General features: G+C 42.5%; 1 protein-coding gene across 1 annotated transcript in view; it reads right to left on the reverse strand.

Moving 5' to 3' along the window:
* Window positions 1–18,691, reverse strand: part of LOC146772884 (uncharacterized) — a 35,576-nt gene extending 16,885 nt beyond the window's left edge. The window contains exons 1-2 of the mRNA XM_085639730.1: window positions 18,509–18,691; window positions 6,067–6,465 (exon numbers count right to left, since the gene is read on the reverse strand). Coding sequence (XP_085495856.1) covers window positions 6,067–6,465; window positions 18,509–18,617 — 508 coding nt within the window. The 5' untranslated portion in view covers window positions 18,618–18,691. The remainder of the gene's footprint in view (window positions 1–6,066; window positions 6,466–18,508) is intronic.
* Window positions 18,692–19,186: the final 495 nt, after the last annotated feature.

The raw sequence follows: 19,186 nt of genomic DNA on the forward strand, positions 1-19,186 counted from the left end.
AGGCCCAGAGAGGTAAGGAGTTCACCTACACCTGGCCCAAGACAAACGGTGTGCTTTTGAGGAGTATACATACAGGTAACTCTCTGCATTGTGCTGCTCACCTTGTGAATGACGTCAGGAATGGAGCTATCAATTTAGCCGTGGCCACAGAGCACAATTCACTATTCACTGAGCTGTCCAATACATCACTGCCACAGGTAAACATATTACAAGGCAGGGGGTTTATTGGAATTATGTGATTCTGCGGCTACAACATTTTCCGCATGATTATGGCTTTGCCGCTTTTGCCACATAATCCATCATCTGCTGCAGAATATGCAGAGTAAAAAAAAAGCTTCAAGCTCAAACAGTTCAAATGTTACTTAAATTCCTTTATGGGTTCCAGAGTAACGTGCTAATCGCCAAAACAAGCGCTTCAACACCCCATCATGGGTAACAAGCGCTATATATATATATATAGACACACACACCTTTTTCCCTCTTCTATCCCTGCGCTACATTCTCAATCCAAATACCTGAGTAACATATCCACTACTCCAAATTACTTTGATATTTCACAACACTAATCCTTTATGGGTTCCGGAGTAGCGTGCTAATCGCCAAAACAAGCGCTTCAACACCCCATCATGGGTAACAAGCGCTATATATATATATATATATATATATATATATATATATATATATATATACACAGACAGACAGACAGACAGACACACAGACACACACACCTTTTTCCCTCTTCTATCCCTGCGCTACATTCTCAATCCAAATACCTGAGTAACATATCCACTACTCCAAATTACTTTGATATTTCACAACACTAATTCAACACTAATCCTTTATGGGTTCCGGAGTAGCGTGCTACTCGCCGAAAAAGAGTTTCCACGCCTCATCAGGGGTAGTAAGTGTTATATAAATGCAATTACAATTGCCGCACAGAAGAAGGCACTTTACAAAGGTTGACTGGTCACTTTTCAGTTGCTTATTGCTGTACTTGGATGTTCAACCGAGAACTATGTGGGGAAATGTCTTCCCGCAGTGTGCCGCATTTTGTAGCACAACTTGCCTTTTCTTACAGAATAATTTAGGCAACCCTGCCGTATAATTTGGTTCTCCCCTGTTACATAATTCCAGGGGCCCTGTGACAAGGCTGTCAAAGACAGACTGGGTGGGACGACACGGCCAGCCCCTCATGACACTTCAGTTGGCTTTTTGCGCCTTACAGGTGAGGAATTCAAGGGAAAATCCAAGGCAGCTGCTTGGCTTGGCACTAAGAGCTAAGCTAACAAGAACTGGAAATGAATTCCACCAGTGCTTTATTTGTAAAAAGTAGAGTGCCGGTGCCAAAAGCCCTATTCCAGCTGTTCTATTAAAAATCGGCACGCGAGTACCAAGGCTGCATAGTCTTGAATTTACCTCAGGGCTCTTTAATCCACTGCCAGACACTTATGCTCCTTCATCTTACTCTTGCTGGTTCCTACTTTCTCCCTGTGTGACCATTTTTCTGTCTTTAGCCTTCCTTCCTGTTTGTGTGTTCTTCCTTCTTTTGCTCGCAGTATATCTCAGGTGAGGAAAAATGAGTGCTGGTGGCATCCACCAACAACCACCGTCTCAAATTAAGCACTGATTTCTAGATTGTCTGACTACAATAACCAGCCATGCTCTAAGACTGCCTTCTTCTGCCTTTTACTCAGATTTCCACATATTCACTTATTTTCATTCTTTATTTTTTTTGTAATACAAGGGATTCTGCAATACCTGTATAATAACCCTTCTCTAATTTCTTAACAATAGGCAACTTGTGACTCACCCAGCCGCCTTCATTACAAAATGACGCAGCCGCACAACTGTAACAACTTATTGCAGTTGAGTTCTGGTGTCCCAGTGCCTGCTGCCAGAGCCAGCAGCCAGGGAAAAGGCAGGTCAGGTCACCGAGTAGAATTAAAGCAGCTGTTTAAAGAACGAAAACGAAACATGGCTTTTCTTTCTTCTTTCTAGTGACTAGCAGAAGGGAGATATTTATGGCTGCAGGTTTTTTGTACTCCTTAGGTTATTACAGAAAAGTTAGAATGTTTCTGCAAGTTTCTACAGATTACAAGCTACAAAATGGCTAGTATTAAACTGATTCTAACATATTTTTGAAACAAATATCTAACAGCTTTTTTGATGTGCCTAATTTTGCACTAGAGATTCTATTTTTACTATTGATGTTTGCAAGCATGGTCTCTCTTTCATATGAAAGAGCTACATTATGTGTAGGAACACGAGACACAGATTAACCAGGTGTGGAAATGCACCCAGTGAAGCCATCGGGGGCCAAGGGTAGAATCAGTGAACACAGACTAAGTCCATCCTTTACCAAACCCCATGCAATAGAATACGAGCGCATGAGATGCTGCCCATAGCAGCCACTGGCTTACCACCTACTCAAAACAGATAATTGAGGGGTGGAGGTACCGACCAGAACCTTTAACTTGGGCCACATTATCTCCATCTCTAATTAGTGGGCCAGGAATCTTGTAAAAAGGCCCTGAATGATAAGCACTATTGCCTTAATTCAAATGTCACTGGCTAAGCAATCATCTTGCATTGCTGCATAGAAAACTGCATGCCGCTTAGTGCCTGGGAATAGGGTGGTAACGGTGTGCCAAACTGTTGCACAAGTCATTACAAGTGCACACAGCCAATGATGATCACTCCTGCTGGTTCCATGTATGCTTTTCTGAGGTAAGGCATCGTTTGCCAAGCATCCGTTTGTCCAGGTTAAGGCTGTCTTCCATTTCTAACCGTTCTTGGACCTGGCTACCATTTTGTATACAAACCTCAGCTTCTTGAAGGGCAGTATGCCCTGGAACCTGCTCTTGCTGAGGTGGGGTAATGAGGAGGCTGGGAGAGTTTCCCAGTAGTATATGTAGCCTTTGAAGACGGTAAGCATACTCTCTCACATATTCTCTAAGAAGGAACCTTACAAAGCTTCCCCGTTTACTCACATGCAACACTGGAAAAATGCCTGTGAGGCTCGAATGAGCCGAGCCCGCTTTAGATCATAGAGTGGCCTACTGGTTACATTTTCTGCTAAGCTTGATATTCCTGTGTGTCCTATTTTTCAACCAGTAGCTATTTTATGTATTTATTGGTATTTTAGTTATTATAGGTTTTTAAGCATACAATTATAGTTTTGCAGATTTCCCTGTGTCTTTGCTAAGAGTCCGCTAGCCACTTTATGCTTTCTGACTCTGGTTCAGTAAAACCAGCTACCTCGAGTGGGTTTATGCTAGGTACATATTCACTACTTTAGGAGGGAGTTTTGGGTCCGCATGGAGGGTGGCTCCTATGCAAGGATTTGTGGAGTCCAATTCAAACATATTTTGCTGTTTGGGCAATCTCTTCACTTCTCTAGAAAGATCTTTCTATGCCATTTATTGCAATTTGGCAGACTGTGGTAGACATTTGTGGAGATGCGGCAAAGCAACTGCCTTGAATGGTCTTACCCAACACCCGCCCTAGGTGGATGAATAGGACAGGAGTATTGGTGTCCAAATTATAAATACGACAGCCACCTGTACTCCGTTTATTAGGTATGGCGTGACAGTGCAACTGTCTGCAAGATGTATTCCTCGAATCAGCTTATTTTTGCTCCACCCAGAAGAGTATATATTTCTATCCCTTCCTACCATTGGCTGTTTGGTCTATCATTCCACCTTCTGGGAAATGCTTCCATTTGAATGCGTGAGGTAGTATTTTACATGTACAAAGAGCTAAGCAATCATCACACTGTTTGTCCCATCCAAGTCTTCAACATTTACACTCTAAACATGACATTTCTCTGTTTTTTGCCTTTTCTCCCCAGTATTGGCCAAGCCAGTAGGAGTAGAACTGGCTTTAATGTGCTAAACAGCATTTGTGCAAGCAGCACATGCAAACAGCATTTGTAAATGACTGACTACAGAACTATTGACTGTGCAAAAACTTGTTCTTCGGAAGCCAACCTTTCAATCATCATAACCTGGCCAGCAGACTGCATACTGTACTTTGCAGCAGGGTTCAAACACCACAAATGTGTCTTAATATGAGGAAAAGACTGACATCTCTGCTTAGGCTTGACACATTTTTATTAGTCTATAAGGACAACAAATCTAAAACTTTCTGCAGCAACTGAATTCCAGATATGTAGCATCGGATCTGCTGTTTTTCAAGCTTGTAAAAAAATGGTAGTGGCTTTCCTGCTCTGACTGCTAACCAGAACTAAGAAGCGGAGTGGCATCGCATACCCTAGCAACATTTGCGCACTATAGTTTTGGGGCGGTCTTTAAAAGGCCTATTCACAAAGGCAATTTGGAGTAAGTGGAGTTGTACTCCTTTATGTCAAACATCAAAACGGGATGTCTTAACATTCATATACAATTATTAAAAATAGAAAGGATCACGTCCTCTATACATAAAAAAGTACTCCTGTAGTTCTACTTCTTGAACTCCTGAATGCTTTTGTGAATTGGTCCCTAAATCTTGCACAGTAATGACAAGATGGCACTCATCAATGCATGACTGGAGCACATAATTAGTCACCTATATGGCTGATAGAGCGCTCGGTGCCCTTAAAATTTGTATGGGTGCAATTATACTCGAGAATAATCTGTACTTTCATATATCCTGTTGTTTTGCTGTAATCCATGTGATTAGAATGAAGCTTGTATCGCTATATAAGGACATTAGAATGAAATCTGTGATGCCGTATATGAGAATGATTAGAATTTTGCACTTGTTTAGGGAAACAATGTAGTCATGCATGTGTATTATGAATATTATGCAATATAGAATGTATTCACTTCTGAATAAGCAGTTCATATAACGACTTGTGAAATGTGTGTATGAATGGATGTTCTTAGGTTAGCCAATCTTGTAGGCCTGACTTTCGTTTCTCTAAGTTTCGTTTCTCCTTGTCTGCTCTCAAGTTATAAGTTAATTAGAATTTTATGTATGTATAGAGGGTTTCTTTCTCGCCCTACTGCAGGTGCAGGAATTCAACCTCGTTATTTAAGATTTAAGAAAATACATGGGGAAGTGAGGATTGCCTTTGAAGAGCCTCAACAGATAGAAGGGAGGACGCCTTTCGTGCTTGGTGAAACCTGGGAACCAAGGTCGTTGGATGAAGCCTAAATTAATTCGAGATTTGTGGAAAGTTACCCAAAAGAGATGTTCACGGAATGTGACCTGTTAGGGGTGTAACTTTGTCTTTTTGTATTAGGAACAGGTACAGATTCGGAGGGCTTCTGCTTTGGACTGAGGAAAGGGAGCATCTTAGAACGAGCTCCGTAGCTTTACGCTACTTGACCCATTTAACGTGAGTGTGCTTCTTAGGAAGTCTTCACGAGCTGACACCTTTTTGAAGGGAAACTAACTGGGAAGTTAAGTGGGGATGTCACTCTAGAAGTAGAGTAGGGACAGATTATTCTCTTAATTCCTGAAATACAAATGAAAAGGGACTTGGACACAGCATCTATACTTAGTTGGGTTCTGATTTTGGAATTCATTATTCTGTGCCTATTGTGCTGAATTAATTATATTCGCAGACTTGGCTCTGTGTTGGCATTCATGTATCTCTATACTCTTGTATTGAGGTGTGTCTATGTCCTACTCTTTTTGGCCTTATAATAAATTAGCAAACTTGAATTGAGAGTCTGTGATCCTTTAGATGCATGGGGAAGGGGAATGTATAATCCGTAAGATTTGTCGTCTCCCCACCACACTTTCTTAGCAGGCAATAAAGACCATCGGCCAGAGGTTCCTGAAAAAATCTAGAATGTGGAATCCGGCCCCATCACAACTAAAGCTTCCACCTGGATTCAATATGAATGTTAAATCATTACATTTGCAGCCCTGCACTTTAAATGAGAATTGGAAAGGAAAAGGAAAGACACCTAGAGACAGAGGATTTGCACACATGCCTAGCATTCTTTAGCTAATAAACATTATCAACTTCCATTAGCTGCTGTTATAGGTAGATGACCAACAGAAATAATCATGGAAATTGTACGTATGTGGTCCAGGTAAAGGCCGAGATCTTACCCATGCTGGACACACTTTGAGATGAAGATAGTGCCCGCTGTCTTGGAGTTGCACTGGTGCCAGGTTCTGATGCAGAGTCCGAGGCCTGTGACCCCAATCTGTTCAGAAACCGATAGTCCTCCGACAGTCCATCAGGCCGATTTTCCAAGTATTGGAATGGGTCAGACACATGTCCATTGGTGAAAACTGTTCTGGAAGGCAAGGTAACACAGTTCGTGTAAATCTCTGAGGAGATATTCCCTGGCTTCAATCCGGACGATTTTGACCTTGGATCGGTGTGCAAGTCTGCAGTAGAGTCCATTTTTTCCTGTGGAGGCTGCTGCGACACTGCTTTAATTCCAGGTGGATCAACAGAAGCCCATCTTCCCGACAGATCTTGGGAAGAGTCTGTCCCGACATCTGCGAGAAAGAACACAGTGATTGACTACAACCTAGACATGTTAATTCTAACTGACTTTCCAGAATCTCCGTGAGTGATAGGCTTCACACCAAGTAAGAGGATATCTATGCTGAATCATAAAGCACAAACGTGGCCCCAAGACATTAGATCGCTTAACCATAACATAGTTATCAGGGGACCGGTATTGATACAATAAACAAAGTGTTACACGTTCTGAGTGATATACAAATACAATAAAGCAAGGAAGGGAATATTATACATTAGGTATATACAACAGCCAAGAACGGATATATCTCAAAAGCAAGCCTGAGAATACCTCAGGGTACAACAAATGAACCTCTTTCACTTTATGTCTAAGATTACACAACTTAGTCCCATTCGGAGACCAGGATTAAAAACCATTCCCCCCGGTTCCACAGTTTCCAAAATGACCGCTAGATTACTGATCTGGGGGCGGTTCTGATAGCAAAATGTAAAGAAGGCTGTCCCCAGGGGTATGACACTGTTGGGGCCAAGCCTAGATTTTAATGCAGCGTTTATTATCAGCATATTTTGTTAAACTGGTAAAGGTGTGGTTAGATTTAAGAAACAATTTGTTTTTTAACTTTCTAGACCCTTTCCTCTTCTATCAATCCACTAACGTTTCCAACCCAAATAACAGACTAACATTTCCACCACTAAAATGTATTTAATATTTCCCCAGACCAATTCACCACTAATTCTTTTTCGGTTCCGGAGTAGCGTGCTACTTGTCTAAAAGCACTTCAACACCTCATCAGGGGTAGCAAGCACTATATAAATGCTAACTTTTTCCCTCCACTATTGTTCTCAATCCCCCCAAAAAACAGACTAACATATCCATTGCTTAAATTAATTTATTATTTCACTATACTAATTCACCACTAATCTTTTATGGGTTCCGAAGTAGCGTGCTACTACTCGCCGAAAAAGCACTTTGGTGCCTGGTCAGGGGTAGTAAGTGCTATATAAATGCAATTACAATATAATATTAGCCCTCCCATCTAACTAGGTCATTAGATGCTACTTTACTGATATCTCACCTAATCTTACTAACATTCCATGAAGTTCTTCGACGCACTCCAACTGGCCCGAGAAGCTCAGAACCCTGAAACATCCCAGATGAATTATACACAGATAAGTCAATAGTCCAGAGTTGACTAGACCCCATTCAATGGAGCCTTCTCTAGTTCCTAAGCCACCCTCTTCTGAAGGTCTTTCACTGCAATAAAGTGATGACATCCTCTACTGCGAGTTAATGGACCTTTTGGTGGCATACGTCCACATTTCATGAGGTTTGAACGACCCAGAACCGTCAGAGATTCTAAGATGGAAAATGCCTTGACCTCAGTTCACCAGGCATCATGCAAGAGAGCCTTTCCTCGTTGATACTGCTAAGTTACCTTCTTGTGAGGGTTTGATTTGGCATTGCAATTGGTTTCTTATCGAATGACAACACTAAGCACATACACGAAACTAAGAGACCTCGAAACATCGAATGTCCAATGTTGACATCTGCACAAAGATAGACAACCAAGCTGTGAACAGCAGGTTCAATCTTTGAAGCTACCCTTGTATCAGACGCTGCAGGCCCAAGACTATGTTAAGTGTTGTGATCATAAAAATCCATACCACAAACCAGTTTTCATTTCCATCACCTCTCTCTAATTCCTCTATGGTTTCCTCATTCTTCAGTTTTAAATAGTTATTCGCTCACTAAATAAATGTAGTAAGGTCACTGCGTCACACCGATGAACTCCAAATAGGGGAAAACACACATACAATTTTGACTTATGAGATATCTGGCTGGCAAAGGCTAATCTACTGGAGCTTTCTTAAGGTTATGATATCTTGGAAGTTTTTTGATTCAGTGGAACTACAACGTATTCACCTTGTAAAATAATTATATCTCAGAGAAATCATGGCATTACAGAGAAATCCCTAAAGAAAAAAAAATGTTACCCAGAAAACAATTCTTGGTTAGAACAAAGAAAAAAAAACATTTAAAAACCTATTCATTTTTAGGCTGTTATATGATGTTACGTCTATTTGTTTCACACTTATTACCCGTGGGGGTACCCAGGAGACTCACAGATGGATAGGCAGCTGTCTCCCTGGTGAGCTTCTTCGAAGAGCCAGGTCTTCAGCTTTTTTCGGAACTCGAGAAGTGAAGAGGAGGCTCTGATGATGGGTTATGGGAGGTCGTTCCAGGCTTTTGGGGAGATGTTCAAGAAGGCATGGCCTCCAGCTCTGTTTTTTGTGTATGTGAGGAACATGTACAAGTGAGAGTTTGGCTGAGTGGAGGTGCCTGAGAGGTTTGTCGAAGTAGACGTGGCTGTTAAGGTAGGCGGGGATTGTGTCATGTTATGAGTTTGAACTGCATGCGCTTGTGTAAGGGGAGCCAGGGAAGTTCCCTGAGGTGTGGGGTGATGTGAATGAGTAGAGGTGGGTTTACACTGAATCTTGTCACAGTGTTTTGGATTGTTTGCAGAATGCTGAGAAGCATCTTGGTGATACTGGCATAGTGTGAGTTGCTGTAATCACATCTGCTGGTTATCAGGGCCTGTGCAACTGTTTTCCTAGAGTGCATTGGTAGCCACTTGAAAGTTTTTTGCAGCATCCTCAGGATGTGAATGCAGGAAGAAGTCACCACGTTACCTTGGGCTGTCATGAAGAAATTGTAGACTAAGATGATTCCTATGTATCTGACATGAGTGGTGGGGATAGGTGTGGACTTGAGGTCTGCCGGCCACCAGGTTGAGTACAAAGCAGAGGTTTCTCTTCTGAAGATCTCCACTTCAGTTTTGTCTGAGATGAGCTTGAGGCAGTTGGATCTTTTCCAGGTAGCTACCGTGGTCATGCAGGTCGCAAAGTTGTTTTTTGTCACAGGGAACATGTCCAACAGGAAGAGTATCAGTTGGGTGACGTCTGCAAAGGACGGTAAGTTGATGTGTGATCTGATGAGGTCTGCCAGTGGGGTCAAGTAGATGTTGAATAAGGTCGGACGGAGAGATGATCACAGGGGGACAGATGAGGTTATTGGCTTCTGACGTATAGGGTGGCATGATGACTTTCTGTGCTCTTCCTGTGAGGAAGGAGCAGATTCCATTGAACGCAGTCCTTGGAGGCCTGTTTTGTGTAGTGTTTTGATCCTTGGAGGCCTGTTTTGTGTAGTGTTTTGAACAAGATAAAGTGGTAGACTGTATTGAGGTCCGCTGAGAAGTCAAGAAGTATGATGGCGGCTATTTCTCCTCAGTGGAGGATCATCCTGATGTTGTCTGTTGTTGTGATGAGGGCAGTCTTGGTGCTGTGACTGGGCTGAAACCAGATTACGTGGTGTCTAGTAGTTGTTGTGCGTGGAAATAGTGGGCAAGTTGCTTGTTAATGGCTTTCTCCATGAGCTTGGCTGGGTATGGCAGAAGGGAGATTGGTGAACTGCGTTGATCATCATGTGCTTTCAAGCATCTGGGAATGTCATGGTTATGATGGAGATGTTCAAGATGTGGGTGAGTATTTCGCTGTTTGGGGAGAGACCCATGTTGTAAATGTGGTGGGGGCAGGAGTCCGTCGGTGCCCCTGAATTGATGGTCCTCATGATGTTGGCTTGTTTCTTCCACTGTGATTGCTTCCCAGGTAGTCATGGAGTGTTTGTGATTTTTCGGGGGGGAAAGCTGGAGGTGAGAGTGAAGGGGAATGTTTGAGGGTCAAAATTGTTGTACGATGAGGAGTTAAAAGCAGAAACATTCACATACAGGATTTAAAGATGGTAAAAAAGGATTGGGTAAGAATTAGTATAACAGATAATTAAGGGGGATGGTGTAGGGTAAATACGGTTCAGGGTTACAGTAATGGTTATGCTCAGGGTCACAGTTAAGGTAAGAATAACATCGTTGGGTTCTGTTTAGAGACACCGCCAATTTAATATTATAAAAGGGTGGAGAAATTATATTTCTGTTGTAAAGGATTTTTTGTATAAATAAATGGTGGATCACCATACTGAAATGATTGGGTGCTGCACACTGGAAGGACAACTGGAGGCTTGCTGGTAAGTCACTGAGTTTATTCCAAAGATAGAAAGACGGGCATAATAAAAGTCGAGGATGTATAATGGTAGACCCTTCATGGCCATATGGTGGGTTTAGCTCCAACGTTGATCCTTCATAGCGCTGTTAGATCCTACATGGTGCTAAGGCGGGGCTGAGCTGAGGCCCAAGAATGTACTACGTGATACATATGGAACACTTCATACATTATACTCAAAAAGAGACAAGGCCAGAGAATGCGGGCATAGGAAAGTGACTAGAAAGTTCCAGTTTCAACACACACAAAAGTAACACTACACAGGGTGTAACACTCCTCCATTCTCCCACTAGACAACACATGCCTTACTTCCAAGTGCCCATACAACGAGATAGAATTCAGAATAACAAGAATAGAATAAAACCAAGAAGGCAAATGTCATTAAGTATTTTTTTTTTTAAACACCTTAAAAAGGTACAAACTTTCAGCATACAAAACAAATAAATAAAAGGGAATCATCATGAATGACATGCTATAGGAGTCACAGTTCTCAAACCCCCTCTGTACAACTGAACCAACACGCTGCTAAGCACACACTATTCCCATCTCTAAGTGACTGAGAAAAGGTACAAGCACAGTTGTGATCATGTAGATCGGAACCAGCATGCCCTGAGCGGCACACAGTTGTCATTTCTAAGAAACTGGAAAATGTGAGCCACATCCCAGGGTATCATGTGCAGGGTAGTTAGCCTGGGCAATGCTCCAGTCTATGTTTTTGATTGCTGCCACTACAGTCTAGAATCAATACTCCACAGAAAAGCCTGAGCTTGAAGTGGCTTATGATGATAACTCAGCACTCTCCATGAAGAAGATATAACTGCTTCTCTGAACAGGAAGAGGCAAGGGAGAATTTGTGGACAATGAAGAAAAGTTGTAGGAATTTTTGATTGATCAACCATCTTACCCTTGTCGATGCCTCCAACCCTCTCTGATCTTCAATCAACACTCGAGCTCCAGGTTCTGTAGATGGGCACATTGTTGGAGAAAGTATCAAAGGGGCCAAGGACAGATCAGTCAAGTCAAATTAAAGAGACAGGATCAAGGGAAGCTGATGTCTCCCATAGAAAAGGCAGAGGCAGGCGCGTGCAAAATCTCTTGCTCATCCAGGAGCCAAGTGTGTTTGATGTGGTGCGGAGAGGACTTTGAGCTGTAGTTGCCCGTCTACCACTGGTGAAGATGACGGTCTGTCGGTTGAAACCCTAGGTTTTTGAGACCTAGGTCAGAACGGGCCCACCATTAGACAATTAGGAAACTTATATTACACCTTTGAGAGAAAAGGACTAGGGGACTCTGCATAAAAAGAGGAATGCTTAACCCCAAATATCGACAGACCAAAAAAAGGAAATAGAGTCTAATGACAATGTTGTGTGGTCGTTTCTAAAAACAATTTGCAAAAAGGGACAATAATGAAAGACAATAAGAGCGCAAGAAGGGAGTTAGCATGATCAGCTGGGGAAAAGGTGGATAAGACTCCAGGCCGCAAGTGGAGCAACGCTTGCGTCCTTGAGAAAAAGAACCAGAAGAAGGGTAGAGAAGAAACTTCACCTCAATGTACCAGCAGAGTAATTCTAAAAATAGTCAAAACCATCTCTGGAGAGTAAAATAAGTCCACATCTTAAGTCCCTCTACACTGACTCTTCTAATCATGCCAGCTACTCCCTGCTCAGTTTCCTACTGTTTATTCAGTAGTCCAAAGAGTTTGGGACAGGCTTTACTCCTCCTCTACCAATCTTACTTGTACTCAGTATTTTATCAGTAGTTAGGAGCAAGTAAATGATTGCTAAAGGGATGTAATAAGTACTCCCACATTTTTCTAAAGTTGCAGGGGAAATAATGCTTCCCATGCTGTCCCCATCTCGAACACGGGAGAACGGGCTTGAATTAACACAGAAAAATGATGGGCACCAGAAAGATAGTACAAGACCAACTATAATCGATAAAACTTTGGGTTAGACTCCAACTGGTCTTTTGAAGGCGTGTGAAGTACGGAACCAATTGAGAAAATACAGGAAAAGATGCAGCAAAAGAGGTGTTGAGGCGCTGATCTCTACGGACTGAAAGGTCAAGAAGATGCATCTCTGAACTTTTCCACTTTCTCAACTTGATCAGAACAACACTTCAACTTTAGCAACATAGATCGATGGAGATTGGTACCCAATGGTGTCGTTGAACCAAAGAGTGTTTCTGCAATCTACAAGGCAAAATTGGTGTTAGATAATCATTGCCGAGGCATGAGCTACCCCGAGGTAACCAGCATTGTCTTTAAGCAAATTCGTACTCCCTGCATACCCGGAACAACGATGCAACCAGTAGAAAGGAACAAAGCCTGAAATTAACAACTCTCAGTAGGAGCCGTCCTCATATGTAGTCTAACTCTGGATCAGAGTCTGAATCAGTAGCAAGTTATCACTATGACATAAGATTCAGAAATCAAGGCATTGAACTCGGACATCAGATGGTAAAGAAGAGTGTGAGGAGCAACCACATCAGAAGTAAACTATTGCTTGGGCCGAAGAAGAGCGGTTGTCACAGACACAATGGAGAACCTTATCCGTCACATCCTTCTAGATCTCCACTGGATTAATCATACGCAGCAAATGACAAAAAAAAGTCTCGGAGATCAAAACACAGTGGCTTGGATTGAGGAAAAAAATGTGAGACTTTCCAGTGTGATCCCTGCTGTAGAAGAGCAGATGGAGATTATGGAACAACATTGTCAGCACTTAACAGCCATATTAGTCTAAAAAAGCTGCAGAATCAGAAAGAAGAACTAGAAAACTGCTTCAGAAACCTCAATTTTGCACTTTGTGGAGGTTCCTGAGGGGGGAGAGAATAGCAGTGGAATTAAAGAGTTTGTGAGGAATCCTGTGAAAGAATTCTCTCCTGAAGGCCTTGCAGGATAGAGGAAATTGACAGTTACTAGGTTGGACTGAATCTAGTTCCAAAAACCAAAGTCAGAATGATACCCCTCAAAATGTATTTCTTTTTTCAGAACTACTGAATAAAGGAACACATTCTGGAGAAGGCTTGAGCAAAGAAATCAATTAAATCAGCATCTAGGTATTCATTAAGTTTTTCCTGATGTACCACAGGAAACAGTGACTAAAGGAAAGAAGATGCACAGACTGATCTTTGTCTTGACGGTGGCTGAGAACCAGGCTAAGGTGTTAGGCATTCCCACCCAAGTATTATCTTTATCAATAAAAAGAAGAAAGATAGGCAAGTGTGAAAGGTGTAGCCTCTCCCTGAAACAGAGACCAAGAAAGGGTAGAATAAGAACATGATGAGGAGATATATTGTGCCGCCCCTATAATTTACTATTGTTTTTGATATGTGAATTTGTTATAGCAGAGCCGGCAGGTGTGGTGCATAGCCCAGTGCTTAATTTGAGCCAGTGGCTTCCAGTGCTCGGTACCGGCAGTTAATTGCCGGAACGTGCACTTACGACAGCTGCCACATGGTGGCACTGTTTGTGTAATTTAAAGATGAGCAGAAAAACAGCTGTTTGTTGATACAATATAGATTAAAAAACACAACTAATACCTGCCACCCAAGCTATTCTTAAAGCTTTGGCTGCCTTGAACAGTCTGAATTGTCACACTTGTAGCAGTGTGATGGTTAGTAGGTGTGTAAGTACATTGACAATGTGTGGTGCAAACTGCGGTGGCCTTCTGACAAGGGCCACGGCAAATTAAGCACTGGCACAGCCCAACCACTAGGCCCACATCTTCCATTAGATAACCCCTAAGAACACTTTATGAGGTGCAGTGGGGTTGATGGTCGCACTTATCAGCTAATCTGAGAGTCAAACAGTTCAAAGATGGATGGGAGATTATGAAATTAGATGTTTTGGTGGGAGGTGACCAATTAAGGAACCAAAAAGAAGGTGGCAAGGTAATACTGAAAGTATGGATTACATAACTAATTAAAAAATTAAATGGTGACTAAGAAAATTATTATCAATTGATATGAAATGGTTCGGCACTAAGGAGGTCTTTGTGCCCTTTGTGGCAAACTAAAGTTGATGTCATCGTGATGTAAGAATCTCAGTTTATGTCTTGGGTTCCCAAATGTATCAAGACTTGGCCATGGGTACAGAAGTACTTTATTCTAATGTTCCTTTTTTTTGGCTATGTCGACCAACTAACAGGCACAAACGACTACTACTTACAAAAACAACTTACTACTTCCTCTTTCAAATCCATTCCCATCATTCTATCCCTACTTCAAACTCTAATAAGAACACAAGAAATCAAGAACACAAACCTAACACAACTAATGCACACAAACATTTTTTTTTGTACTTTTCTGCAAACTATTAACCTTTGATCCTGGGTTCCAGAATAGCATGCTACTCGCATCAGAGCGTTTCACACCTCGTTAGGGCTCGTAAGCACTATATAAATAAAATGTATAATTAAAATAACTGTCTAATAGCCAATGAGCCGAAACCACTCAAACAGGTTATGCTGGAGCTGGCAATGCTTCCCACTTCATGTTTTATGAGATGAAACTATGTTTTCACACTCATACTTCAAACTAGATATGGACTGGTCGATGTCTGAAAAGGATCTCATCAGTGCGGAACTGCTGGTACTTTTTTATTTTTTATTTATAATAGCCAGGATGGGATTGGTTATTTCTCGACTTCAGATTTGTCAACCTGTATGGGTGTCTAATATCGGTAAATATGGGTGTCTAATCCAGTGCTTAATTTGAGTCAGGGGTTTCCGGTGCTTGGCACCGGCACTTATTCGTCAGCACCGGGATTTATGACAGTCTTCCACATGGTGACGCTGTTTGCCTAATTTAGAGATGAGCCAAACAACAGTTGTTTATTAATTCAATATGCACTAGAAATGAATTAGACCTGCTGCTCAAGCCAGTCCTATAGCTTTGGGTGCCTGCAATAGTCTGAACTGTCAGTCACACTTGTAGTGAGAGTTTAGACTATTCAAGGCACCCAAAGCTAGAAGAATGTAAAGGTTAGTGGTTGTGTTGGTGTTGGCACTGGCAGCGCTGGCCGGGGCAATGTGTGCTGCAAACTGCAGTGGCCTCCTGGCGAGAGCCCTGGCACTTATTATTAATATTATTTTACAATATAAGCACTGGCTCTAATCTCATGCATTATTGGATACATCATGTTTTTTATGGTTTGTAAAATAGGGAGGGTGGCCTCTCCGATTCAATATTATACCTCTTTTTCGAGAGCCAATATGACATAGTTAGAAGACCCCAGGCATCGGGTAAATATTTTCAGCTCAGTTAGGGACCTCATCGCGGTGAATCGTGTTGGAAAGTTTTAAAAGCTATTGTAGAAGTGTTTTGATTTCATTTGCAGATGTAATTACAAAAAATATAAAACGTAAGAATATATAATATACTTTCGATATATTCGTCTCAGTTGTGACATTCTATATGATTTGTGATTAACTTTGCTTTGTTACTCGTTTCGTAAATATTTTTTTATTGTGACTGCTCAAAATAAAAAATTTTAAACAAAAAAGTCTCCCCTCAGCAACAACCCAATACTCGGGTATCACTAGCAGGTTCATTAAAAAAATTAAAGGATCTTTTCTCACCCAGGCTAGAAGTGAACCCCGAGTAAACTTTGCAGGCAATGAAAGGGGTAGGGCATGTCATTTTTGCTTTGCCCTTTTCGTTTGGCTCCTGCCCATAAGATGGGGGCGGGGTAGGAGGGGTAGCGCGGTAATGGCTGTAAGACATACTTGTTGACAGGCGCACCCCGCTAGCTCTCCGGCAGAATAGACTGAAACTGGTTGTGTAGTAAGGAGCTGTAACCACCTGGCCAGTAAGACACGGGTGGGGCTTGCAGCTGGAGGTCAGCATGATTCTTTTATTTGCAAATAAAGTTGGTTTTTTTTTTTTACCTCGTCGCCAAATGATATGACATCTGCAGCAAAGTCTCCTTCATTGAAAGGATACTTTCAGGTAAAGGATTTGCTGATTCAATCCAGTCACTTATAAGTCCCATTAGCAGCAAGTCCACACTGCCCATCAGTAGTAACCAACAATACCCCACCTCTTTACTTGCTGGGATGTGGGTAACCTAGTGCTTTCTGCAGTACTCCGCACAGAGCTTGAGGGGTTTTGAGATGTACACCCAGTGTTTTTGTCTTATGTACCCTTCTGAGCCCTGCTGCTTCTACCTTGGGCTTGGTGGGGGCTGTGTAGTGCCAATTCTGATGCTTGGCCTACCCGTCCCTACCTACCTGATGGGCTTGAGGCTGGGATTACAGTTGAATCCTATCGGCTTGGTTAGATCCTCCTAACAAAGACTGAGTTGAGGAAGTGCCGAGGAGGTAATGCTTCCATTACTTCACTATAATCCCATTATTCTTAAATGTACCTCTTCGTTCCAGTCCATACAACCCTTCCCTGGTGGGTGCTTAGCTTTGATCGTGACCTGTGAGACAGCTTTGACAGTCGTTTCGTGAAATTTCTTGATAGAGGTTGCATTTCATGAGCACACCCTGAAGGGAAGGTGATTCCGTTGTTTAATACATGTAGGTAGGCATTAGGGTGCCTGTCTCCAGGGTGTACCCTCACCTCACGATGTAAGGAACAGACGAGGAAGTCCAATGGGATTATAATACGATATGTAATCGACATTATCCATTGCACCATTGGTGCGGTTCTGTTACCACCGTTAGAACCATTCCATACTGATTGAAAGATACACAATTGGCCCTGAAGAAGTTCCACGATATGGAATCGAAACACGTTGGCTGTTACATTTTAAGAGATAATAAAAGGACTTTATAAAAATGGGAGAAATGAAATAAAGAATCCTCAAACAGAAACAAACATCAGAGAAGTTATGAACTGTGGACTCTTTAAAATATTGAAACATATATCACTATGAATGAAAAGATTCTATTTTTACAATGCCCGTTCTATTGATAACAGACTATTGACATACATAAGAGTTGTAGGCAGTGGGCTTGTGGAAGAGGGCAGGCCATGTCTAATATCAATAGTTCAATTTGGAAAGTGTGGTTGGATTGTCACAGCTGTCTGCTTTAATGTGTCTAGTGTCCGTCTTTGAGCCTGCCAAGCACAGAGAAGTAATAGGATGTACGTGGTCAGGTAGGGATCTCAAATTGTCTGTGATAATCTCATGGTTTGAGCCCATTCTAGTACTTTTAATCAGTGCTTGAAATGAAAAATAGAAGTGCAGGTAACGAGAGTACCTGCTTGTTTCTGAGAAGTGCAGGTATTCTCAAATTAAAAAGTAATACATTTCTCTTGATACGTGCCTGGACTCCTCCCTCCCCCCACCCCCACACACTCCACAAATACAAAAATGCCGGTATTCCCTGTACCGGGCAGTACTGGTCCATTTATAGCACTGTCTGTAATGTTGATTCTTCTCTATAAACCTATGGACAGTTGGTTACAACAAGTCCCGTCCCCAAAGTAAAAAAGTTTTTTTAAACGATTTAACTAAAGCGGCCCTCATCGCGAAAACTCGTGTTACTGCACCTTTTGACACTCCGTATGGACTCACCACATGAATGCATCTACACCAGATGGTAGCCATGGTTACAGGGGAATTTGCTTCCTGCAAAGATACTTTCGTTTTAGAGGTACAATAAATGCACCTAATGTCACCTGGGACATACCATATAGTTCCAGGGGATTTCTGTCACACACCCATGTGATCCTGCACTTCTGTACAATAGATGTAAACAGAAACTACAACTCCCAGAAGGCACCAAGATTAAAAAAAAAGTCTAGCGCTTGCAGTACGTCGTCACCATAAGGCTGAAAAGCGATCCATATCTCGACTCCGATGTGGTTCGTGTAATAAACGCACTCATAAAACATATATAGTTCTTGCGAAAGTTTACTTAAGTCATGGAGTCTCCACCCCGCTCCCTGCCCCGGCCTCCCTCTCGGCAGCGCGCGCCGGAGCCTTACCGTAGCTGCGGCTCCGCGCCCTCCGCTCGCACCGGCCGAAGGGGAAGCGCTCGAAGGCCCTGCGGAAGAGGCACTGCCGCGCGCGGCTAGGGGTCCGGTCCGCCGCCATGGAACCACGGCCTCCGCAGACTCGGAGGCGAGAGGCGGCCGCTGGCCGCTGGGGGCGGAGGGAAGGGGCGGGTTTCTGTCCTCCGATGGAAAAAAGCCACCTGCCACACCTCGGTGCCACCCACGTCTGGGCGAAAGGGCTTTCATGGCAGCTATGAAGGAAAACAACGCACCTTTGCTACAGGGGCGAGAGCTGCGGGGCGACCACTTTTCACGTGTTCCGCTTGCCTCGCTTTTTTTTACTCAAAGACATTCTGTAAGTTTGAGGGCTGCTTGACGGGGAGCCCGGGCCTGAAGTGGGTCGGGTGTCACACCAGCCAATAAACAACAAGCATTTGCAATGCAATAGGTCTCGCATTTATACGAGTTTGAGCTATTGGCATTGTAAATGACAGTGCCTTTTATTTATGTTTTAAAAAAACCAAACTTAAATAAAAAGCATTGTCATTTACAATGCCAATAGCTCAAACTCGTATAAATGCGAGACCTATTGCATTGCAAATGCTTTCTTTTTATACCTTGCGCAATAATTTTACTTTAAGTTTCGGTTTCAATTCTCCGTTGCCGATC

Source organism: Triturus cristatus, chromosome 12 (genome assembly GCF_964204655.1).
Source record: "Triturus cristatus chromosome 12, aTriCri1.1, whole genome shotgun sequence".
NCBI classification, from domain to species: domain Eukaryota; kingdom Metazoa; phylum Chordata; class Amphibia; order Caudata; family Salamandridae; genus Triturus; species Triturus cristatus.